At 41.2% G+C, this 27,220-nt stretch overlaps 1 protein-coding gene across 1 annotated transcript in view; it reads left to right on the plus strand.

Annotated features, from left to right (window-relative positions):
- The window catches only part of SEL1L2 (SEL1L2 adaptor subunit of ERAD E3 ligase), a 103,263-nt gene continuing 76,043 nt past the window's right edge, over positions 1-27,220 (plus strand). Inside the window, exons 1-3 of the mRNA XM_033937651.1 lie at positions 1-196; positions 24,508-24,610; positions 27,014-27,176. Of these exons, the coding sequence (XP_033793542.1) occupies positions 1-196; positions 24,508-24,610; positions 27,014-27,176 (462 nt within the window). The remainder of the gene's footprint in view (positions 197-24,507; positions 24,611-27,013; positions 27,177-27,220) is intronic.

Below are 27,220 nucleotides of genomic sequence, written 5' to 3' on the forward strand. Positions count from 1 at the left end.
ATGGGACTGGAGGTGAATGAGGCCGACATTCAAGAGCTGGTGGAGGAACATGGCCAGGAGCTGACCACCGATGAACTGATGAATCTGCATCGCACGCAACAGCAAGAAGTTATGGAGGAGATCTTGTCTGAGGAGGAGGACAAGAAAAGACAGAGGAATCTCTCACTTCAAATGAGATTAGGGAGATGTTTAAAATGTGGGAAATGTGCAAAATTTTGTAGAAAAGTGCCAACCAAATAAGGCTGTAGCAGTGTGAGCGATGAATCTGTTTAAAGACAATGCAAGGTCACATTTCCGCAAAATTCTCAAAAGGAGGCAAAAGCAACTGTCATTGGATAGGTTCCTTGTTAAAGTCATACCAGCCACAATTCTTTTCAAAAGTAAAGTGCAGGTTAATTTGTTTTACTGTAAGTATTTTTACTTTATACAGTATTTATTTTATTATTTATATACCACTTATATCCTAAGTGGTTTACACTCAGGTACTACGGAGTTCCACAAGGATCGCCATTATCACCTACACTCTTTAACCTCTTTATCTCCTCCCTTGGAACCACTTTAGACAACTTAAATGTTACATCCTTCAGCTATGCAGATGACATCACCATACTCCTCCCCTTTGACCCACCAGAACTCACTTCAATAGTAAAACTTGAAAAAACACTAGACGCAGTGGAAAAATAGACGGTAGACCACAAACTGAAACTAAACTCAGATAAAACAAAAATCCTTCTGCTCGAAAAGGCCAAAACCCCCACCATCACAGAATTGGAAATTAAGGACACCAAATACCCAATACAGCCCGATCTCAAACTCCTAGGAGTAACGATAGACAGATGCTGCACAATGTAGGCCCAAATCAATAAGACAACCCAGAAAGCTTTTTTAATTATGAGAAATCTACGTAAAATAAGAAAATTCTTTGACCCAGAGCAATTCAAGCTAATTGTCCAATCTCTAGTCTTAGGTCTATTGGACTATTGCAACTCCCTCTATCTACCTTGCCCTGCCAACATGCTAAAACAACTACAGTCCATACAAAACACTGCTCTCAGACTGATCTACTCTCTGAGAAAATATGATCACATCACTATGCCTTCCTAGACTCTCACTGGCTACCAATACAAGCACTAATTCAATTCAAATTCCACTGTCTATTATTCAACACTTTACATGGCTCTGCCCCCTCCTACCTAAACAACCGCCTAAATCAGTCCCTCACCACAACACAAAGAAGAACCCTGACCCCATTTGCCTACCCTCCGCTCAAAGACACTCAGCGCAAGAAGATGTTTGACAACCTTCTTGTGACGCAAGCAGCAAAACTTGACCACCCCATCTCCAATCTGCTGATGGCAACGGGCGACCTCAAAACATTTTGAAAAGAAATCAAAACCCTACTATTCAAAAAATTTATCCAGATACTTTATAACCCTCCCCCTCTTCCCTCTCCTCTCTGGTAATCCCTTTCTCCTCAAAATATCAACCAAGAATACAGATCCCCAATATGTAATACTCCCTTAAAATGTCCAGCATTCTTAACTGTAATCTTATTTGGAACCTTATTTGTAATATTACCTAGAATTGTCCAGTCATCTTACTTTCTAATTGCAAGTTCTTCTGGAAATATCCAGCTATCTCACCTCTTCTGTAACCAAAAAAACCCCCAAAAAACAATTATAATGTCACTGGAAATGTCCAGTTAGCTCTTTTGTAATCCGCCTTGAACTGCAAGGTAAAGGTGGAATAGAAGTCACTAATGTAATGTAACGTAATGTACTTTATCATATTTCCCTATTTGCCCCGGTGGGCTCAAACTCTTATCTAGTATACCTGGGGGATTAAGTGACTTGCCCAGGGTCACAAGGATCAGCGAGGGATCTGAACCCACAGCAGTGTTCTCCCTAGGGCCTTTTAGCCGGGCGCTCCGCCCAGTTAATTTAGATGACCGCCCGGCTGTAATCTTGATCGCAATCCTGCTGCTGCTGCTGCCGCCGCTGCTCAACATTTTTTTAAAAAACCTTCTCACCGGCTTGGAGATTTACTGGGTTGACTCGGCACAGCCTGAATCGCAGGAGCCTGACTTTTTTTTTTTTAAGTTTTTAACGCCAGCAAGCGACTTGAACCCATGCTCTGGGGCTCTAACGTGTGTGCTGGCTTCCCTTCTCTTCTCTCCAAAACCGGAAGTCACGTCCCGGAGGAGGGGGAAGGGGGGAAGAGAAGGGAAGTCGGCACAAACACTTTAGAGCCCTGGAGCATGGGTTCGCTACAGGAGACAGGTCAGCTTACAACTTGCTCTTGCTTCGGGCTATCCTCGCTGCCGGGTCCTGCCTACTTTCTGTTTCCGTGAAGGTAGGACCCGGCAATGAGGAAGGCCCGAAGCAAGCAAAAGCAGCGAATTATAAGCTTCCCTTCGTCGCTGACCTATGAAAAATAGGTCAGCGAGGGAAGGAAGCTTACAACTTGCCTTAGTCCAGCCCTGCACAACATGAAGCCCAAAACGGATCTCACTGTGGCCCACGTCCGATATGGCTCTCACTCCGCTCTCCTGCTCGTTGAGGTTCAGACCGTGCCAGCTTCTCCCACTAACAAGAACCACCAGCTGGAAGCGTCACTCTCGCGCATTCTTCTCAAGAATAGACCTCGACGCAAGAAGGGGAAAAGGGTGTTGAGGGAAGTCCAGCTGTGAAAATACACGTTTCCTTTTTTTCTTCACTGAGGCAGGAAGGCCCAGGAGCAGTAGAAGCGTCCCAGTTTGCCTAGAAACGGCTCGAGGCAAAGCTTTTCTGCTGTCGTGTGCATGATCCTGTGCCTCACAGCAGGCTCTTGACAAGAATGGGAAAATCCAGAAGACAATACTTCCAAGGACAGAAGGATTGGGAAGACGATGTGAATATGCAAACACAGCACAAGAAATAGAGACCTGTGGCATTATGTGTGGAAAGCTGATGCATAATGAATTTACTATTACCCATGTAATAGTGCCAAAGCAGTCTACTGGACCAGACTATAGTACAGTAATATGGAGAATGTGGAAGAATTATTCAGGGTTCAAGATCAACATGATCTCCTCACAGAAGAAAGACGGAGAGAAAGAGACCAAAGGGGAAAGACAGGAGGCAAATACTGGAGAGGGGGGAGCTAAGGGAAGGAGATAGAGATGTCAGACTATGGGGTGGAGTGGGAAGGAAGGAAAGAAGAGAGAGATGCCAGAGTATAGGGGAGGGGTGGAGACAAAAAATGGAGAGGGGGTGAAGCTGAAATAAATCATGTACAAAGGAGAGAAAGGGCACAGGATATAGAGTTTATTGAAGGGACATAGAAAGAGGGAAGATACCATATGGAACAGAGAGAGGGCGGACACTGGATGGAAAAGGCAGAAAGGGTGGACAGTGGATACAAGGGGCAGAGAGAGGGTGGACAGTAGATGGGGTAGAGAGAGGGCAGAGGCTGGGTGGAAGGGGCAAAGAGAAGACAAATGCTGAATAGAAAGAAGAGAGTGAAGAGAAGATGACTAAAGCAGAAACGACAAAAGGTAGAAAAAAATATTTTTGTTGCTTTACGTAGAATCAAGTAGTATTGTAACTGTATTGATTAAAATTTATCAATAGGAAATGGAAATAAGGCAATTTGGGGGGGGGGACTAAACCCCTTTCCTCAGGTCAGGACAGGATACCATAACAGCTGTGTACTATACTGTCTTGAAGAAAGATTTGGCCTCTGAAAGCTAATTGAAAAATGGATTAATCCAATAAAATGGTATTTTCATATTTTTCATTATTTGTTTTATTTCTATTTGTTAATTTGTAAAGTGGCGATTGTTATGTAGAAGTATTTTTCAAATTTACATCTACTGTCTTTATATTTTGCACAGTATTAGGGGACATGTCACTGTTTCTGTGGTGTTGCATTGTATGCAGAGTCTGGTTTCTTGGTTCAGTTTAACTTTTGTCTACATATTTCTATTTTTAGTTTGTGATTATTCCATATTGGGCAAGGGTGTATCTGTGTTCTGTGTGTATGAAAAAAAACATGGCTTTCTGTTAGCATCGACTACAGGATCAATTGACTGTGTAGGATCTGGTTTGTTTAGTTTTACAATGCGTGTGTTGGTGTTCTAGTGCTCACTGCAGTGTTTAAGATGCTGCCTTTTCCTAGATGCACCCTTATTGTGTGACTCATGGATTATTGCTAAAAATATCTTTTTTTTATATAGAGGAGGGGGTTGTTAAAAAATGATCAGCACTGGCTGTCATATATACTAGGTACACCACTGGATTTAATGACCCTGTTCTAACTTTACTGTTGACGTAGGTGTTGTCTCCTCCAACACACAGACATACACATTATAAAGAATTAAATTAATGTTGTATTATCATCAAGCAGCTTTCAAATAACATTATAAGCAAATAAAAATAAAATATTTTTAATGCATTGCTAATTATTACCTGCATCTTTACCTATACTGTTTTGCCCTAGTTCTTACTTTGCACTATAGCAAAATAAAAAAGAAGCAGATAAAGATCAATCACACAGGTGTCCTTCAAGGCTCAGTAACACCTCTCCATAAATTATGTGGAAGAGGTCTGAAAGTGAGGATAGCATCTATTTCATATCCTCAGTGAGACCTCAGAAAGTAACCTAGTGATCAAAACATTATTAGAGGTGTTGTACAGCCATTTCTTGTATGACTGGATGAGCTATATTTATCTTTTTTTTTTTTTTAGTTGTTTAAATTCATGCAGAAATAAATGGCTACATTGAACCTAATGATTCATTAACGCATTTCCCTTTTTTAAACCTCTATACCATTTGAAAGAGGGTGAATATCTAATTATTCACTTCTAGAATTGGATACTTCTTAAATTTAGTAAATATTCTGGCACAAGTGTCAAACCTTAAAAAAGGAAGTCATATTGAGCATTGGAAAAGAATAATAATTAACTAATAAAAATAGTATAGATTTAATTTTCCCCACCTCCAAATTTCCCCGCCCTGCCCCACCCCACCCAGCTGGAAAAAGTTTCTGGGGAGAACACTGTACAGCCTCAGGGTACTGAGGCTGTAACTCTAACCCAAGGGTGGGCAACTCCGGTCCTCGAGGGCCAAAATCCAGTCAGGATTTCCCCAATGAACATACATGAGATATATTTGCATGCACTGCTTTCAATGCATATTCATTGGGGAAATCCTGAAAGCCCAACTGGATTCTGGCTCTCAAGGATCGGAGTTGCCCACCCCTACACCACATACTCCCATAGTACAGTATTTTGTATTAAACATTTTTCTATAAATGTGTTTAGGTTATAGAACGCATCGTCTGAGTTTCCATTTTTTCTTATGGGGAAATTCACTAATATACAAGTGCTTTGGATTGCAGTCATGTTTCTGCAACAAATTATGCTCGTAAACCAAGGCTCCACTGTATATCAAAAGCAGAAAGTCTGTGAGAGAATCTATGGCATATTCATCAATAAAGTCTTTGGAACCATACAACTCTTGGCTGATCTTTTGACATCTTGTCCTCATGACTTCTTCATTGTGCATTTTCGTCCCATTGTTGAGGCCTGTCCTTGGCTTCCAAGTCAAAGAATCTAGGGGACCATTTGATCATCAAAGAGCAAAAGGGATACTTAGGGAGGATAATGCCTTGGCAGAGAGACTGAATGAATTCTTAACTTTGGTTTTTATAGAAGAAGATTTAAGAAATCTACCTAAACTGGAAATTTGTTTCAAGAGTGACAATGTGGAAGAATTGAAAGAAATTTCAATGAGCCTGGAAGAAGTACTGAGCCAAATCGACTGACTGATGTATATTCCAGGTTATTGAAATAACTCAAAACAAGATATTGCTGATCTGCTGTTAGTGATCTGTAACCTAAAATCGTCTGTAGTACCTGAAGATTGGAGGGTGGCTAATGTTATGCCAATTTTTTAAAAGGGTTCCAGAGTTGATCAGGAAATTTCAGACTAGTGAGCCTGACATCAGTGCTGTGTAAAATAATTGAGACCATTATAAACAATAAAATTACAGAACACGTAGGCAAGCATGGTTTAATGTTTGGGTTAGCATGGGTTCAGCCAATGGAGGTCTTGCCTCAAAAATTTGCTGCATTTCTTTGAAGGTATAAATAAATGTGGATAAAAGAGAGCCAGTTGTAGTTTATTTAGATTTCCAGAAAGCTTTTGATAAAGTTCCTCAGGAGATGTTCCTAACAAAATTAAAGAGTCATGGGATAGGAGGTAGTTTTAAATGGCCATTTTTCCCAATGGAGAAAAGTAAATAATGGAGTGCCACAGGGAACTGTACTGGGGCTGGTGCTATTTAACATATTTATAAATCATCTGGAAATTTGCAGATGACACTAAACTGTTCAAAATTGTTAAAACGCATGTGGACTGTGAAAATTTGCAGGCAGATCTTAGGAAATTGGAATACTGGGCATCCAAATAGCAGATAAAATTTAATGTGGACAAATGCAAAGTAGGAAGAATAATCCAAATCATAGTTACCAGATGCTAGGGGTCAATCTTAGGGGCCAGCACTCAAGAAAAGATCTAGGTGTCATCATAGACAATACACTGAAACCTGGCAGCCAAAAAAGCAAACATAATTCTAGGAATTATTAGAAAAGGGATAATAAATAAGACAGAATATTATAATGCTTCTGTATCGCTCCATGGCGCAAACTCACTTTGAGTATTATGCCTAATTCTGGTTGCCAATCTCATTAAAGATATAGTGGAATTAGACAAGGTTATATTATGTTATGTGCAATACAGCGCGGAGTGTGGAGATACAGCGCGGACAAGTATTCGCACTTGAAATGATAACTCCAGCTGTCAGAGCTAAGTAGTTTGATTCACTTAACCAACAAGGGGTGGGTTTTTCCCAGCCCAGCATTGTGTGTTCTATTACGAACTTACGACCTTTGTGTTGGGTGGCTCCAGCTGGATGTCATATTTATTTTTAGAGTATTAAATTTCTTACTCACGGAGTTTTATTTACGCTTACTTTTTCATTCACGTTTATTGTTTGACACAATTTGTATTTATTTTGGACACTTAGACAAAGATTTTGTTCACTTCTTATCATCATTGGGATATGGACATTGACATGGACTCTTTCATGGATAATGATTCTTTAATGGACGTTTATTGAGTGTGTTATCTTTTTGATTGATTTTTTGTTATTATTTTTTGATTTTTGATTTTTTCTAATTTCTCCTTATATTTTTTCGTGTGTTCCTCCGGAAGGGCTTTTTCTTTAACTTCCTGTTACATTTATATTTTCTCCCCCTGTTTCCACTCAGGACTTGGGTTAGCACTTCATTCATACCAGCTTAGATATAAAGGTACGATGATGTACGGGGCAGGATTCATTTAGACTTCGGTTTAAGTGCTCGTCACTTCATGAATACCTGCCCAGGGCTGTTGGTTATTGCGAGGGATGAATTAGGCCCGTACTGATTATTGCCTTTTTCTTCTTTAAAATTTTTTTTTCCTTATTTAAGGATTAAGCCGGTGGTGCACTCTCCACGCCGTTGTTGGTTCTGGCTAGGAGAATAATATATTGTAGTCAATTTTTGCGACTTGGATCAATCTTATATCCTGCCAAATCCACGTTCTAGGCGAGTTACAAACAGCATATTGCTACATAAAATTATACATCGAAACATACATGCTATGTAACATTATATATGCAACATAACATTATTCGTGTATTGTAAGATAAGGTATCTAAAACAATAAATAACCACTTACATTGTAATAAATGTTTACGCTATAGAATGACAAAGTCTAAAAGAAGACCAACCAAGATACTAAAAAGGATAATGCTACTCTTATGTGAGGAAAGACTAAGGGCTCCTTTTACAAAGCCACGCTAGCAGTTTTAATGCACACACTGGATTAGCGCATGCTAGCCAGAAATCTACCGCCTGCTCAAAAGGAGGCGGTAGCGGCTAGCGCATGCGGCAATTTAGCATGTGCTATTCCGCACGTTAAGGCTCTACCGCGGCTTTGTAAAAGCAGCCCTAAGGTTAGGGCTCTTTAGTTTGTAAAGGAGACAGCTGAGGAGAGAAGTCTACAAAATCCTGAGTGGTGTAGAATGGGTACAAGCAAATCAAGTTTTTTACTCCATCATAAATTACAAAGACTAGGGGACACTCGAAGTTACAGAGAAAAAATTTTAAGACATATTGCCAGAGGATGCAGTAACGGCGGTTAATGTAGCTGGGTTTAAAAAAGGTTTGGACAAGTTCGTAGAGGAAAAGTCCAGTCTGCTATCGAGACAGATTTGGAGAAGCCAATGCTTTGCTCAGGGTCGATAGCATGGAATGTTGCTACTATTTGGGTTTTGCTAGGTACTTGTAACCTGGATTGGTCACTGTGAAAACAGGATATTGGGCTAGATGGGCCATTGGTCTGACCCCAGTGTGTTTTATGATTTTATGATATCAAATAAAGATAAACTTGAGACTTGAAATCATCAATTATAATAATAGGATACTGACACCTTGTGGCCACTTCCAGTACTACATCCTTTATTATTTCTCAAAAGAAAAATCAAATTTATTCATTCAATTTTCTATACCATTCTCCCAGGGGAGCTCACAACATTTACATTTTCTGTTTTTGTGGTTTTATTTAGAGAATGACACGGTGACAAAATTCATCACCGTTCCCGTCCCCGCGGATAACCGCGGGAAACCATATTCAAGTCATTCTTTAAGGAAAGAGGGAAGAATCAGAGTATGAATAGCCACAACCACTGACCCGCAAGCTTTGGTCCTAAATGGCATAACTGGAAGGACAACAGATGTAGAGGTCACTGTTCCATTGGGGACAAGCGATCACAGTATGATCAATTTTTAAATTGGCATCGGGAAGGAGAAACGTAACAAGACTCAAACCACAACCTTTAACTTCAGAAAAGGGAAATACGACAGCATGAGAGTCATGGTTAAAAAACGGCTGAAGAAAAAGGCAGCCAAAATCAGAACGGTCAATCAAGCATGGTCCCTACTAAAAAATACCATCACCGAAGCGCAGAATCTCTACATTCCACAGATATCCAAAGGAAGGAGAAATAAAAACAAAGGAGAACCAGCTTGGCTAACTAAAGAGGTGAAGGATGCAGTAAGGGACAAGAGGAACTCTTTTAAAAAATGGAAACGTGAACACACAACGGAGGCCTGGAACAGTCACAAGGTCGACCAGAAGTGTCACAAGGCGGTAAGAGACGCCAAAAAAGCCTATGAGGAAAAGATAGCACAAGAAGCCAAAAACTTCAAGCCCTTTTTTAGATACATAAAAGGGAAAAAACCAGCTAAGGAGGCAGTGGGCCCTCTCGACGACCAAGGAAGAAAAGGGTGCATCAAGGAAGACAAACAGATTGTGGATAGGCTAAACTCATTCTTTGCGTCTGTCTTTACCAAGGAGGACACTGCATCAATGCCAGAAACAGGGAGAGCATTCAAGGGAGAAATTGAGGATAGCCTCACCACAGTAAATGTGGATTTGAACATGATATATTATCAGATCGACAAATTAAGAAGTGATAAATCCCCTGGACCAGATGGAATTCACCCAAGAGTGCTAAAGGAGCTTAAGATAGAAATCGGAGAACTATTACAATCCCTAGCTAACTTGTCAATTAAAACCGGGCAAATACCAGACGACTGGAGGATAGCGAATGTCATCCCAATCTTCAAAAAAGGATCGAGAGGAGAACCGGGCAACTATAGACCTGTGAGTCTTACGTCGGTTCCTGGGAAGATGGTTGAAGCACTAATAAAGGATAGCATAGAGCAACACCTGGAAAATCACGACCTGATGAGAGCTAGCCAACACGGCTTTAGGAAAGGGAAGTCATGTTTGACTAATTTACTTCAATTTTTTGAGGAGGTGAACAAACAAATTGATAGCGGTGAACCGGTGGATATAATATACTTGGACTTCCAGAAAGCGTTCGACAAGGTTCCCCACGCAAGGCTTCTGAAGAAACTACAAAGCCATGGAATAGAAGGAGATATACTAAGATGGATAGGCAAATGGTTGGAAAACAGATTGCAGAGGTTGGGCATAAATGGGAAATTCTCGGACTGGGAAGAGGTGACGAGCAGTGTACCCCAGGGATCGGTTCTTGGGCCCATCTTGTTCAATATCTTCATAAACGACCTAGAAGATGAAACAACAAGTAATTTAATCAAGTTTGCAGATGACACAAAACTATGTCGGGTAGTTGGGTCACAAAAGGACAGAGAAGAACTTCAGAGAGATTTGAACCAGCTAGAGAAATGGGCAGAAAAGTGGCAGATGAATTTTAACATAGAAAAATGCAAAGTGATGCACCTGGGTATGAAAAACAAGGAACATGAATATAAAATGTTAGGTGTGACACTGGGCAAGACCTATCAAAAAAGGGACCTGGGGGTACTGATAGGACCCTGAAGCCGTCGGCTCAATGCGCAGCGGCAGCAAAGAAAGCAAACAGGATATTGGGTATGATAAAGAAGGGAATCACGAGTAGATCGGCGGACATCATAATGCCGCTTTACAGAGCAATGGTCAGACCACACTTGGAGTACTGTGTCCAACACTGGTCTCCCTACCTAAAGAAGGATATAACCCTACTGAAGAGGGTGCAAAGGCGAGCCATGAAGCTAGTTAAAGGTATCGAGAATTTGAGCTAGAAAGAACGCCTCTGAAAAATGGGATTGTTCACCCTCGAGAAGAGAAGACTGCGAGGAGACATGATAGAGACTTTTAAAATACTAAAAGGATTTGACAAAATAGAGCAAGAAACATCGTTATTCACATTGTCAAATGTGACTCGGATAAGAGGTCATGGACTGAAACTGAGGGGCACCAGGTCCAGGACAAATATTAGGAAATTCTGTTTCGCACAACGAGTGGTGGACGCTTGTAACGCTCTCCCTGAGGAGGTCGTGATGGAGACCAACATTCTGGGATTCAAGGGCAAGTTGGATGCACACTTTCTTGCAAATCACATTGGGGGATACGAGTAAACAAGGTTCTCAGCAGGGAACACCTGGCTTGGCCTCTGCGGATGCGGGTCACCGGACTGGATGGACCTAGAGTCTGATCCGGCGAAGCCATTTCTTATGTTCTTATGAATAATGCTGGTGTAGAAGGACAGAAGATGAAATAGACACTAGAAAATGACATGGGTTTATTTCCCGCGGTTATCCGCAGGGACGGGAACGGTGATGAATTTTGTCACCGTGTCATTCTCTAGTTTTATTTTCTTTTTGAATCTTGTTTCTATTATTTTCAAGGGTGGGGAGTGTATATCATTATGGGGATGCAGGGGGAAGAAGGGATGTTGGATTTAGCCTACGCCTTTTTTTGGTTGTAGATCAAGGTGAATTACATTCAGGTTCAGTAGGCATTTTCCTGTCCCCAGAGAGCTTACAAATTACCCCTGCCCCTTGTACTAAGCCGCAGTAGAGATTTCTTCAACAGCCTGGATCTCTAAATGCTCCAACAATGCTCTGACGTTCATAGGAATTCTATGAGCTTTGGAGCATTTAGCAGTCCGGGTCGTAGTAAAAACCTCTACAGTGGCTTAGTTAAAAAGGGGGGGGGGGGGATAAGTTTGTACCTAATGCAATGTAGGCTAAATGACTTGGAGAAAAGTTATACTGGTTTCCAGCTTTTATATAGTACTCTATTACTACTACTACTACTACTACTATTTATCATTTCTATAGCTTTGAAAGACATATGCAGCACTGTACATTTAACAAGCAGTAGATATATTTATCCTAAAAATTTGGTTGTGGTAGCTTGAAACATTGATGGCAATTCAGTGTGCAATTTATGCGCTAAAACAGAAGTTCCGTGTCAAAATGGGGGTGAAATAGTTATACGCGTACATGCACTTAGGTGCTATTGCACCATAGTGCCTAAGTACAGTAATGTCTAACTGCAAAGGGGGAGTACATATGGGAACAGCATGGGTAGGTCCTACATTTATTTAAAGAGGTCAAAGCGGTTTACAATAAAAGTTAAAAAATTAAAATGACATCAAATAGAAAGAAACTCCAAAGTAAAATAGGAAAGGTCATACGTATACATTCAAAATAGGAAAGGCCATATAAAGGCAGTCCCTGGGTTAAGAAAGAGTTCCGTTCTTAAGCTGAATTTGTATGTAACTCGAATCCTGTACAGTACATAGTCTATAAAAGCATTAAAGAACATTAAACATTAAAGAAACAGTCCTCAAAATAAAGTACTGTAGTTTAAATAGAAAGAAAAGATAGGTTTACACTTTCGCTCTTCATCTATCCCACTGTTCCCTCTCCACCATCACATCAACATTTCTCGCTCTCTTTCCCATGCATCTATACCTCACGCCTCTTCCACCACCATGTTCAATATTTTTCTTTCCCTCCCTATGCCCAACAATTCATTCTTCACTTCCCTATGTGCACCATCTCTCTCTCTCACTCAGACACCCATGCCCAGCAATTCTCTCTTTCTATTCCCCCACCTCAGCATCTCTTTCCCTCACTCCCTCCATTCTTCCATCCTGTGTCACAAGTTCTTGCTCCCCTCTCTCCCTCCATTCTGTGTCCCAAGTTCATGCTTCCTCCCTCCTTCCTTCCCTCCTTTGTCTGAAATTTGTGCTCCCTCCCTTCCTTCTGTATTCTAATGCACCCCTTCTTCCTCCCTTCCTGTGCCAACTTGCCCCTTCATCCTCATTTTGGTGTCCCAACGTGCCCCTCATCATCTTTCCCTCCATTCAGCATCCTAAATTCATGCCTCTCACAAGTGTTTACCTTCTCTGGCCATGTCTCTCCTCCCAGTCATACTTCACAAAGCTGCGACCACTGGTTCCTGCTCGCGGCTGACCCTGAAGCCTTCCCTCACTTCAGGATCAGCTGCAAGCCATGTGCAGGAACCAGTGGCTTTGCAAAGTGTGACTGGGAGAAGAGTCGGCCAGAGGAGGTAAACACCCGCGAGAGGTATGAATTTGGGACACTGAATGGAGGGAAAGATGACTAGAGGTGCGTTGGAACACCGAAGGGAGGAGGAGGGTCATGTTTTGACAGGAAGGGTGGAAGAAGGGGTGCATTGGCGCAGGAAGGGAGATGCAGGACATCGGTTTGTATGAGTTTGACGTAAATGCTGCTTATGGATAGATGGGAATAGGGGAGAAGATGGTACACATGGATAGATAGGAAGGGAAGATATGTAAAAGCAGATTTGAGGAAGAAGCAGCAGAAAAATGGAAGAAAGTTGAATGTTAAAAGTTAATGCCAAAGAAAATGAAGAAGGAGAGTAAAACAGCAATTGGATATGAAGGCCCTGGAAACACAATTAAGAGCACAGACAGAAGGAAGTGCAACCAGAGACCAGAAAAAGATGAATAGAAAAATAAAATTACAGTACCAATAAAATCTTTTCCAGAGAAAGGAAAATAGTAAAACTAGAGGGCTTAACTTGAGGTTGCAGGGAGGAAGACTTAGGAGTAATGTTCTGAAATTCTTTTTCACGGAGAGGGTGGTGGATGCCTGGAATGCCCCCCCCCCCCCTCCGAGGGAGGTGGTGAAGAGGAAAACGGTGATGGAATTCAAAAAAGCATTGGATAAACATAGGGGATCTCTAATTAAAAAACAAATGGTATAACTTAAAGAACTAAGGCCGGTTTGAACAGACTTGTACGATTTGTATCCCATATATGGTGATTCGATGTAGGATGAGCTAGGAGGGCATCATTGGGAACTCCACTAACTTGGAACATGAGAACCTTAGTAGCCAGACTTTACGGTAGATATATTGCAAACAATGGGATAGTTGGATAGGCTGGAATGAGCTCAGATGGCAACTTCAGTAGTTGGAACCTAGGACAAATCAGGTGGACTTTAGTCTGCGGCCCAGAAATATCAAAGAAGAGATAAGTTAATTTAATCATGTATTTTTAATTAGAATAACTAATGGGCAGACTGGATTGACCATTCAGGTCTTTATCTGCCATAACTATGTTACCAGACAATAAAGGTAGGAAAAGTGATTTTATTTTCAATTTAGTGATTTGAAATGTGTCAGCTTTCAGAATTTACATCTGCTGAATATATTTTGCACTGTTCAGGAAGAAATGTATTTCTTTCTATTTCTCTGGTGTTGTACTGCACACAGAGCCTGGCATCTTAGGGTTTCATTTGTATATATTAGGACTTTTAGTTTGTCGTCCTATATTTGCATAGGGTTTTTCTGTGATCTGCTTGTGTGACTAAGGCCAGATATTCTGCTAGGAATGAATGTCATGCAGCATTATTGGTGTCATGGCCCCAAGTAAGAAGATATCTGTAGGCAGTTTGTCCAGGTTTTGGAAGGCCCCGAGCTCATGGTCGCATCTGGAGGGCCTCTACGCATGTGTGGATGTTGACATAATGACATCAGACGCATGCACACATGAGCGTGATGTCATCACATCGATGTCCACGCATGTGCGGAGACCTTCTATATGTGGTCCGGAGGTCAGGGAAGGAAGCATGATGTTTGTGTGAGGATGGGGCTGGGGGTGGAATGTGGCGGGGCTGGGACAGAATGGGGCAGGGCCAAGTGTCCTCTTTTTTTTTTTTTAAAGAGGAAATCTGATAACCCTATTCATGTGTAAATGGGAGGCCTACCCCTGCTCCACTCATATAAATACACCCTTGCATGAAACAAAAAACTAAATGTTAAGGAGTGGAGGAAATTTTAAACAAACAATAACTGAAACCTCTCCACTAAAATGCTTAATCCAGCCAGTATGAACACTACCTTATAGCAGAGATGGAAAAAGCCTCAGATATTGGTGAGCGAAAAAAACAGCAGCTCTACCTCACACATCACCAGCATAAAAAACCTTTAATGCTTTTTATAAACTGCTGTGACAACCTTGTGCTTTTATGCTTAGCACTTACAACCCCTGTGTTATATATTAAGTTATATTGGGGGTTGTAAATGCTAAGCATAAAAGCACAGGGTTGTCACAGCTGTTTATAAAGAGCATTAAAGGTTTTTTATGCTGATGATGTGTGGGGAAGAGCCTTTGTTGTTGGCTCACCGATATCTGAGACTCTTTCCTACTCTGCTATAAGGTAGTATTTACACTGGTTGGATGAAGCATTTTAGCGAGAGAACATATACATAAGCATGGATTAATGAGAGAAAGCCAACATGGGAAATCTTGCCTCATCAATCTACTGCATTCCTTTGAAGGGGTGAATAAACATGTGGATAAAGGTGAGCCAGTTGATATTGTGTATTTGGATTTTCTAAAGGCATTTGGCAAAGTACATTATGAAAGACTTCTGAGGAAATTAGAAAGTCATGGGATAGGAGATAATGTCCTATTATGGGTTAAGACCTGATTGAAAGACAGAAAACAGAGTAGGTTTAGATGGTCAATATTCTCAATGGAGAGGGGTAAATAGTGGGGTTCCCCAGGGGTCTGTGCTGAGACCACTACTTTTTAACATATTTATCAATGATCTAGAGATGGGAATAACTAGTGAGAGAATTAAATTTCCTGATGGCATAAGGTTATTAAAAGTTGCTAAATCTCTAGAGGATTGTGAAAAATTGCAAGAGGACCTTGGGAGACTATGCGTCTGGGTATCAAAATAGCTAATGATGTTTAATGTGAGCAAGTGCAAAGTGATGTATGTGCGAAAGAGGAACCCGAACTATAGCTACGTGATGCAGGGTTCCATGTTAATAGTTGCTGCCCAGGAAAAGGATCTAGGTGTTGTCATTAAGGATATGGCTCAGTGTGTGGTAGCAACTAAGAAAGCAAAGAGAATGTTTGGGAATTATCAGGGCCTTGTATCTCCCTTGTATCGTTCTATGATACTGCCACCCCTCAAATATTGTGTGTAATTCTGGTTGCCATATCTCAAAAAAGATATAGCAGAATTATAAAAGTCACAGAGAAGGGTGACGAAAATGAGAAAAGGCTAAAGAAGCTAGGTCTCTTCAGCTTGGAGAAGAAATGGCTCAGGGGTGATATGATAGAAGTCTATAAAATACTGAGTGGAGTAGAAAGGTAGATGTGAATCGTTTGTTTACTCTTTCCAAAAATACTAGGTCTAGGGGGCATGTGATGAAGCTACTAAATAGTAGATTTAAAACAAACCAGAGAAAATATTTCTACTTATAACATGTAATTAAACTATGGAATTTGTTGCTGGAGAATGTGATAAAATCAGTTAACTTAGCAGCGTTTAAAAAAGGTTTGGATAATTTCATAAAAGAGAAGTCTATAATACATTATTGAGATGGCTTGGGGAAATCCATTGCATATGCATAAAATCTGTTTTACTAATTGGGATCTAGCTAGGTAATTGGAACCTGGGTTGGCCACTGTTGGAAATAGGAAACTGGTCTGTCCCACTATGGCAATTCTTATGTTCTTAGGTTTCAATTATTATTTTTGTTAACTTTACCTTCTTGCATGTATACAGTGAGGCATGATTCAACATAAGATAGGTGCCTAACTCCAAAGTAGGTGTGTTTAGGGTTGAAGAAGGACTTAGGCACCATTAGGTGTGATTCTCTAAAGCAGTGATTCCCAACCCTGTCCTGGAGGAACACCAGGCCAATCGGGTTTTCAGGCTAGCCCTAATGAATATGCATGAGAGAGATTTGCATATGATGGAAGTGATAGGCATGCAAATTTGCTTCATGCATATTCATTAGGGCTAGCCTGAAAACCCAATTGGCCTGGTGTTCCTCCAGGACAGGGTTGGGAACCACTGCTCTAAAGCAGTGTTTTTCAACCTTTTTTGGGCAAAGGCACACTTGTTTCATGAAAAAAAATCACGAGGCACACCACCATTAGAAAATGTTAAAAAATTTAACTCTGTGCCTATATTGACTATATATAAAGTAATTCTCTTGAATAGGAATCAAATAAACACAAAGAAAGTATTTTATAATTACTTTATTATGAAATATTAAGTAAACAGAATAGTGAAAAATTATAAAATACTTTATTCAGTGCGAAACCTGGGCCTGTTTGGCTGAACACAAAGCTGATATTCTGGCTGGAATCGAAGAAAGACACACACGTAGCTCTTCATCAACAGCTCTCAGTCTCTCTCTGTATTTGGTTTTTATAGCATACAAAAATAGACAAATATACCCTCCATCCTTTTTATTAAACCACAATAGCAGTTTTTAGCGCAGGGAGCTGCGCTGAATGCCCAGCGCTGCTCTTGACGCTCATAGGCTCCCTGCGCTAAAAACCACTATTGTGGTTTAGTAAAAGGTGACCATATTGTAAAATATAGACAGCAGATATAAATTCAGAACTGTGCATAGTAAGTGAAGGGAAGTTTTCATCTCTGGGAATTTACCCAGTTAACTATTAAGTTATTTGTGCAAATTCCTTTGAAAACTGTGGTAATACTGCCTCCACTTTGCTAAATTTAAAATAAAATCATTTTTCCTACCTTGTCTGGTGATTTCTGGTTGCACTTTCTTCTTCTGACTGTGCATCCAATCTTTCTTCCCTTCTATCAGCCTGTATGCTTTCTGTCCTCCACACCTCATTCCCTCCCCCAACTTTTTCTTCCTCTCTCCCTACCTTTCTTTCTTTTTTTCTGTTTCTCTTCTTTCCTTCTGTTTCCCTGCCTGCCCCCTTTCTTTCTTTCTCCCTGCCGTTCCCCAAGCCACTGCCACTGCCGCTGCCATCGGGGAACAGGACCCACCAATGGATAACAGGCCCCAAAGCCGACGCCGACGCATGCTCTCCCTGACGTCAATTCTGCAATCGGAGAGGAAGTTCCGCCCAGCCAGGCAGCGATTGGCTGGCCTGAACTTCCTCTCTGACTGCAGAATTGACGTCGGGGAGAAGAAGACTTATCGGCTTGATAGATTAGATCGCCAAGACAAAGTGAGTCCTGGGTGATCGACTCACTTTGCCTTGACGAGCTACTGGCGCCCCTGCCTCGGGCCCCCTGTCAGCTCCGGGCCCCTGAATGCAGGACTGGTAGTACTGCCCTGATGGCGGCCCTGCGGCACACCAGGCAACATCTCGCGGCACACTAGTGTGCCGCGGAACAGCGGTTGAAAAACACTGCTCTAAAGTACTTAGGCACCTATAATTTAGGTTTTTAAAACCTTGGCTTATATTGTAGGTGCCTAATAGGCACCTATGTTTTAGCTAGGCATGATTATGTATTGGACACCTAAGTGTGATTAACATCAAATAGGTGCCTAACTTTAGGCATTTGTCTTTATGGGCACCCAATTACAGAATCTGTCCCAATATATCAGCTATATAAGCTCTTACAGAACAGCACTTAGGCTCCCTGTTGACAGTAGTGTAGTAAAGGGGACAGGAGAGGAGGAACACTCTGAGTGCCGTATTATCAGGGATGTCACCCAGCAACAGCAGATCAGCAATGTGGCTTGTGAGAATCACCAAGCCCCACCAACTGAAGATGCCTGGCACCTCTCCCCAGCAGCAATAGTGGATCTCTTAATTGCACTCCCCTTTCCCGGTACCTTTATAATCATTCTTTTCTTCACCAGCAATGAGCAAGGACTCCTACCCATTGCTTATGCCAGCCCCAAGCCTTTTATCTGATGTAACCACTAGCTCCTTCCCACTTCCCAATACCACTTCCCAATACCCTCCCAATTCCCCAAAGCAACCTCATCTACTCTTTATCTCCTCTAGAAATTACCAGATATCTTCTTCTTGTATTATGTTTTTTGTAATTCTTTTGTAATCCGCCGTGAACTGCAAGGCAATGGCAGAATAGAAATCTCTGATGTAATGTAATGTAACTTCCTGTTCACAGGTCCAGGAAGTTATGTAGAGTGAAGGCTCAAGCTGATGCGAACAGTAGGTAGGAGTCCCTCCTGGTGAAGAATAGAAGGATTTAGAAAGTACCCCGGGGGGGGAGTAGAAGGGAGAGTACAATTAAGGGACCTCCATCTCTGCAGGGGAGAGAAATACTTGGCACCACCTTCCCTTTTTATGTCACTGCCTTCTGACACTTATGCATATAGAATATCACTTATGCCCAGGAATTATGCCTAACTTTAGGAGGCTAAAATTGGAGGATCACTCGGAGCATTACATTGCAATCCTGAAAATTTTGAATGAACAATTGAGAAGAGTTCAGAAGCACAAGAAGGACATTTTGCTGTAATAAGGCAACGCTGGGCCTCCCACAGCATGAAACAGCACACAGGCAATTGCAAAGATGGGTCTCACAGTCTTTCTGCATCTGCCATATAGCCAAGATTTAGTGCCATGCAATTTCCATCTTTTTCCAAAATTGAAGGAATACCTTCATGGGCATCTGTTTGTCTCGAATGAAGAGGTAGAAGGGACTGTAAGCAACTAGTTGAAGAGACGAGGGCCCTGATTCTAATAACAGCTCCGTAAGTTAGACAGTAGTAGGCACCCTAATGCTGCCTAACTTAATTGTTTTAATTGGTTCAATCGGCACAGTAAATGACAGCACCTATTAAAACACCATTAAAAAAAAGTGAGGCACCTAGAGGTGCCGATGTCCCGACTATGGATGCACCTTGCAGCACCTAAGACCACTGTAGGCGTGGTTAATGCCAAAAGTGACCTTAGGCACCATTAGGTGCCTCTGTAGACATGATTCTCATCAAAGGTAGGTGCCAGAAATGTAGGCCTTTAAAACCCTGGCCTACGTTTCCGTTGCCTCCCTTTCCATTATTGTTCAATATTTTTCTGTCATCTCTACTAAGTCTGTCAGTCTATAGGCTTCACCACCTTTACATATGCCGATGATATTCAGCTCTCATACCCTCTAAATCCAGAAAATAAAGAGGAAATACCCGCGATTAATAAAAAACTTGAGAGGGTTAAACAGTGGCTCAATTCCAACATGTTAGCTTTAAACATACAGAAAACAAAAGCTTTACTTTTTCCATGGAAAAAGGGAATAAGATTGAGAGCCCCTTTTACCCTGGATAATATTCAATTGGATTTGGTAACTTCATTAAAAATACTGGGAATCATCATCGATGATAAATTTTCCTATCACGAACACATAAGTAATACAGTCAAATCTTGCTTTTACAGGCTGCGAATGAGTCGCTCGATTTCTAAGTTTCTGGAGCCAAAATCGCTAAATATATTAATTCACTCTTTAATTATTGCTAAACTCGATTACTGTAATTCTTTATTAATAAATATCACGCAAAAAGAAAAGAAGCGCTTTCAGATAATCCAGAATACTGCTGTTAAACTCATTCATAATGGTAAAAAGAATGATCATGTCACTTCTTTTCTTATTAAATCTCACTGGCTCCCAATTAACCATCGTATTACTTTTAAAATTTTACTCTTAGTATTTAAAACCCTTTCCACTAATGAACCTCAATTCATTAATAAATTACTTATCCCTTATAGCACGTCGCGTTCTCTCCGGTCCACTAATCAAAAGCTCATAGTAGTCCCCTCTTTGAAAGTTATTGGGTCTCGACGACATATGTTTTCGGTGATGGCTCCGTAACTTTGGAACACTTTGCCTCAGCATGTAAGAGAGGAAAATGATTTGAGTTGTTTTAAAAGTAACTTAAAGAGTTTCCTTTTTTAAAGATGCTTTTAATCTTTAAATTATGCTCAAATTTTATATTAGTTTTCTTCCAGGTTTCCACTTTTCCCTCCCTAATGTTCTTTCCATTTATAGTTCTCCTCTGTACTTTAAAGCATTGAATTGTAGTTCTGTCCCTTTTTACTTTGTGTATTGATTAGTCTGTAAGTCTATTTGTGTAACCCATTATTTTAAATTTTAAATGGTATGTCTAAATATATGCTTATGTTTTTTATTAATATTGTATCTTGCTTAGTAGAACTAAATAAAACTAAAATAAAACTTGAAACTCATGATTCTCCATTGCATGATTGAAACACGATCGGTGCCACTCATGTAAGCGATTATGGTGCTGTTTGGAGAATCTGGCCCAAGATGTGCAATTCTTTTGTGATGGCATTCAAAATCTTGGCCATTGGTGGTAGAAATGGGTGGCAAATGCTGGCAACTATGTAGAAAAATGTTTAATAAAAGAACAAGTTTCAGACACTATTTTTATTCATTATAATATCTTCACTTAAACAGAGTTAAGGAGTTGGAGATACTACTTTTCATTTAACCCTTATACTTTGGCCTAAACAGCAAAGAGTTCATGCAATCAAAGCCTTAGTCAATATTATAAACTCTGAGCCAGAAAATGCTGGCTAGCTGTTATTGTCTGACACTGAGCTAGGGAGGAATGCCCTTAAAGAAACTGAACTTTGTTCATAATCCTCACTCCAGCTCTGAAGAGCCAACAAAGCCTAGTCAGTAAAAGTAGAAGTGAGGCAACTCTTGTACTATTTAATGTTGACATCTTGTGAATGTCTGCTTTTCATTTGATGCTTTATCTTCCGGTATGCTACCTTCCCTGTAGTAATCCTTTATACTTGCCCATTACAGGTACTCTGTTTGCTCAAGAAGGATAAATTTTATTCAGTACTAGGCATACTGTATTTAAACAATCAGTAACCCTACACCTCACCTACCTACATGACACCTATACATATTTACCTAAAGCACCATAGACTTTTTATTTTGGCATTTAAGTGATGCCCTAAGCCTTGGTGCCATACAAACAAATACAGCTAATAAATAATGGACCCTTCTACTAAACCGTTTTAGGTCTTTAACGTGTGCTTAAATGGGCTACCACAATATTCCCCCTTTCTGCATGTTAGCCATGCATTAACTGTTTTTAAAAATATTTTTGGGAGGGAGCATATCATGGTGGAAAATGGGCAAGGCAAATCATAGGTTGCATACGCAGGAGTTTCGTCAGCCGTAAGCCTGAAGTCATTATGCCATTGTATAAATCCATGGTGAGGCCCCACCTGGAATACTGTGTGCAATTCTGGAGACCACATTACCGTAAGGATGTGCTGAGACTGGAGTCGGTCCAGAGAATGGCCACCCGGATGGTCTCGGGACTCAAGGATCTCCCGTACGAGGAACGGCTGGATAAGTTGCAGCTTACTCACTCGAGGAACGCAGAGAGAGGGGTGACATGATCGAGACATTCAAGTATCTCACGGACTGTATCGAGGTGGAAGAAGATATCTTCTTTTTCAAGGGTCCCGCAGCAACAAGGGGGCATCTGTGGAAAATCAGAGGCGGGAAACTGCATGGGGACACCAGGAAATTCTTTTTCACTGAAAGGGTGGCTGATCGCTGGAATAGTCTTCCACTTCAGGTTATTGAGGCCAGCAGCGTGCCTGATTTTAAGGCCAAATGGGATAGACACGTGGGATCTATTCACAGAGAAAGGTAGGGGAGGGTCATTGGGGTGGGCAGACTAGAAGGGCCGTGGCCCTTATCTGCCGTCTATTTCTATGTTTCTATGTTTCTATATTAACATATTCAGATTATCACATGCTAACTGGTGAATGTAGAGTTAACACGGGAGTATTAGTGCCTCCTAAATAGAAGGCTCCTGCATCACACTCTAATGCAATATTTCTCTCAATGCATTGACCAGGCTGCCATTTTAACTAAGCACCTCTTCAGCATAGTAAACAGCCTACTGCAACCCCCACACTAGAACCAGCCTACCCAGTCAAAACTGAACTACAGCAATATTTGCTGCACACTTTGCCAACAAAATTAAAAATCTTCGCCAGGATTTATAGGTAGTCCCACCGAGTCTCCAGCTGATCAAGAGAGCACAAACTCACTCCCTCCCAACACAGACATATGGGATTCTCTTAATCTAATAGCAGAGGAGAACTGATAAAATCCTTAGAGATCTTCAACCAACTACCTGCTCCCTTGACTCCTGCCTATCAAAGATAGTATAGCAGGCAAGTTTAAAATCAGGAGTGTCCAACCTTTTGGCTTCCCTGGGCTGCATTGGAAGAAAAAAAATTTGGCTGGGGCCACACAAATACTAACGCTAGCTGATGAGCAGAAAAATAGGTCAAGCAGGTCCCAAATTTGCAATCACTAATATAGAAGATGCACGTATCTAATAAACCTTCATTAAAGGAACGCTGTGGAGACGAACCCAGAAAAGCAGTAATACCCTGAATGAGCGATCCTCCACGTGCGCCACTGACAGTGGAAGCTTGGTCCTCCCATTCACTTCTAGTACAGCTACGGTGAGCCTCTTCAGAGCGGGGATGCTGAAGCAGCTATCAGCGGCGCACGTGGAGGATTACTTAGTCAGGGTAAGTATTACTGCTTTTTTGGGTTCCTCTTCACAGTGTTCCTTTAATATTGTTTTAGATTTTTTTTTTTTTTTTAAAGTAATGTCTTAAAGTAAGTTCTTGTTGTAATACATCTTGGATAATTCTTTTGTAATCCGCCTTGAACTGCAAGGTAATGGCGGAATAGAAATCCCTAATGTAATGTAATGTAATGTCTCCTTTAAAAACAGATATAACATACATAACTGAGGTGCAAGCCAATTGGCAATTTCATGTTAACCCCCCCCCCACCCCGCCCAGCATCTCTCTTTCTGTACACCCCAGCAAGCTGTATACACCTCCCTCTCCCCCGTTCAGCATCTCATCCCTGTACCCTCATCCCCAGCCAGCATCTCTGTCATCCCTGTCCCCTTCCAGCCAACATCTCTCTCATCCCTGTCCCCTTCCAGCCAACATTTCTTACACTCTTTCCTATCCCCCCTGAGCCAGCATTTATTATCGTATTATTCCCCAGCCAGCGTTTTCTACCGTCTCTCTGTGAAGCGATGCCGATTTCACTGACAACCTCCTACTGGCTCTGCAGCATTCCCTCCAGCATCTCTACCACTCTAAGCCTGCCCATGACCACCTTCAGACCAATCAGCAGCAGCATAAGCCATGCTCTCACTACGTGCATGCACAGCTCACTGCTCAGAATGGCTGTTCCCGCCAGACAGATCTCGACGAGATCTTGAATTTTCATTGGTTTAGCTGGAGCACAATTGATCAATCACAAATGACCTCAGAGTTCCTAAGGTCATCTATGATTGGCCCATTGTACTGCAGCAAAACCAATGGAAAAAAAAAATCAACAAACCCCGTTACATGCCCAAAATAGCCCAATTACAGAAAAAAATAGCCCTAGCGCGATACTAATCCTGTGAAACGTGGGCGATTCAGTGCTTTGTGATCTCCCAGCAATGAGCAAAACGCCACATCGTCCACATGTCACCTTGCCGGGCCACGGGTTGGACACCCTGATTTAAATAGTATGCTGCAGTCTAGCTTCAAATGGAATATAATTACAAGAAGCAGGTTTAAAAGCTTCTTAATAGGAAAGGGAAGAAGAAGCAATACTGTTAAGTAAACTGCAATGTGAAGAAGTAAAGTGACTTCCCCAAAGATTCAGTGGTAGGCAGATTTGGATTTGTTCACCTCTGAATAATTATTTTTACCTGTGAAATAACAGTTTGATGTTAAGCAAAATTCTCTCTTTCTCTATCTCTCTTCAAATGTAGCTAAACAGCAACCTAAGAAAAATAGAACGCAGCCAGGACGTCACCTTTTTGAGTTGGGCATTACGATTCTGAAACATTCCAGGAATGAAAGAGAAAAAAAAGGGTGAGTATACGCTTGCAAATGAAGTTTAAAATTAGAATAAAAAATTTCATAATTTGAAAAGATTTGTCCAGAATTTCCTGAATTAATTCATGCATGAAAGAAAGTTTATTGAAGTTTTTACTTGGTATTTTATATTTTATTATGGGCTCCTTTTATCAAACTGCGCTTGAGGTTTTTAGCTCGAACCGGCATGGTAAATGCTCAAGTGCTCATAGAATTCCTTTGAGCGTTGGAGCACTTACCTCACTGGCCCGTGCTAAAAACCTCTAGCGCAGTTTGATAAAAGGGGGAGGAGTATGATAGTTATGATTATCTTGTGATTGGTGGTATAGAAATGTTGTTAATAAATAAATAGAATTAAAAATATATAATTTTGTAAGAACAAATAATAATTTTATATCCCTGGAAATTAGTTATTAGAAATAGGTCAAATTTGTTGGAATCTGTAGGTATTTGTGGCCAAGACTGGATGATAGACTTGATGCTTTAACTTATGTTCTTAACATACAATCAAAAAGACAAAGTACCTAAGCTAGTCCCTCATGTTGTGGCTAGGAAGGCTTAGGTATACCAAACAAATACAAGTTTCTGGCTCATTTGTAGGATGAAGGCTAACTATTTCAGTGCAACCTTGCCACTTCTATGATTGATTCTAACAGTCTTAACAAAAATTATTCTGTGGAAGGGATAAGAGGTTCAGCCTAGTAACTTGTAGAGAGATGACACTGTCTCAAGTTAATTTCCTTAGGAGGAACACATGTGTCAAGGCTTCACAGATGAGAGACACTGATTTCACTTTGCTTTGCAAAAATTAGTTCACACACATAGGTTTGAGGTTTCCAAGCTGCATGTTTATAATCCAATCCAAGAACTTATATTCCTCTACTTCCAATTAAAAGCAGATAATTGTAGATTTCAAGTAATAACCCCAGTCTATATACACACTTTGGATTAGATTCAATAAATGGCATTCGTAAATCAGCGCTGAAATAAAGGCACCCAATGCTGTTTTATAATGAATGCGCAAAGATAAGCATCCATTACAGAACAGCATTGAGTGCTGATTTCTGTGACCATGGGCTCCTTTTACAAAGCCGCGCTAGGGCCTTAACGCACAGAATGGCGTGTGCTAAATTGCCACGTGCGCTAGCCGCTACCGCCTCCTTTTGAGCAGGTGGTAGATTTCCGGCTAGCGCGTGCTAATCCGGTGCATGCGATAAAACCTAGGTGCAATTCCCAGCATCCAATTTGGGTGCACATTCCTAGTATTTTATAACACTGTGGCCCAGAGCTAGAAACTGCTATCGCAGTTTTGTAAAAGGAGGCCAGAGTTTTAACATATTAATAAATGATCTTGAAATCGATATAATGAATGAGGTGATCAAATTTGCTGATGACACAAAACTATTCAAAGAGGATTGTGAGAAATCTTAAATAGGATAAGAATTGTTTGAAGTCCCAGATGCCCCTAAGCACAGTAGCCACGTTTAAGTAGTAATGGCTAGAGGAAGTACGCATCCCTCCAGCCGGCCTTGCTGATATGGGGGGGGAGGGGGAACGGGTGGGTTTCGAGGGGAGGGGTTTGTTGGGGGTCATGTGTTCAGGGAGGATGATGGCAGGAGGGAGTGGGCATCCCTCCTGCTGGGGATGTTGGGGGGGGGGTGCCGCGAGGAGGGAGTGGGCATCCCTCCTGCCGGGGTTTGTTTTGGGGGTGGCAGCAGGAGGGATTGGGCATCCCTCCTGACTGGATGTTGTTTTGGAGGTTCCAGCTGGAAGGAGTGAGCATCCCTCCTGCTGCAGACAGAGGATGGGGGGTTCCGGTGTGGCGACGGGAAGGAGTGGGCATCCCTCCTGTTGGCCGACTTATGGTGGGGATCGGGGGTTCTCTGCCACAGCCGCTCGGCTGATTGCGATAGGGCGATTTCATTGCCATGATCAGTTTAGCAGCCGCATCTATTTGAAATGTAGGCCAGAGACTTTCATAATTGGTTTATCCCTTTTGTTGGAAGACTTTTGTCATACTGTTCTTGTATTGTATAAATGACAATTGACTCCAGATGCTTCCAAGTTAAGCTGCCATCCATACGGTAAGTCTGAATATATTTTATAAATAAACTTTGGAACTCTTATTTTTGAATTACTTTGTTTCCTGGCACACTGTGTTGCTTCTAGTGCTGATATGTTAATACCCGCCTCTTGATGTCTTTGATGTATTTGTTTTACTTACAAAAGTCACTTGTAGGAAAATGTTAAGTAGCCTCTCACACCATGAAGAAATCTCATTGGCCAAGATCTTCAACACACTACAGTATCTGACTGCTTAATTATTAACTTGGATATTGTAGGTAGTAGATGAACTAAAATCAGATGACTAATTCTCACCTTTGTATTGTCTTGAAACAGAGCCTACCAACTTCTTACCAGAGCAGCTGACATAGGAAATGTCAGAGCTGCAGAAACAATTGCTTCTGCTTTGCTGTTTGGAGATCATATGCCTCAGAACATAACAAAAGCTAAAAAATTGTATATTTCTTTGGCTAGCAAAGGCTCACATAGAGCACAAACTGTAAGTGTCAATTGACATGCCTATAAACATTTTTTTTAATTGGA

This window comes from Geotrypetes seraphini, chromosome 3, assembly GCF_902459505.1.
Source record: "Geotrypetes seraphini chromosome 3, aGeoSer1.1, whole genome shotgun sequence".
NCBI classification, from domain to species: Eukaryota; Metazoa; Chordata; class Amphibia; order Gymnophiona; family Dermophiidae; genus Geotrypetes; species Geotrypetes seraphini.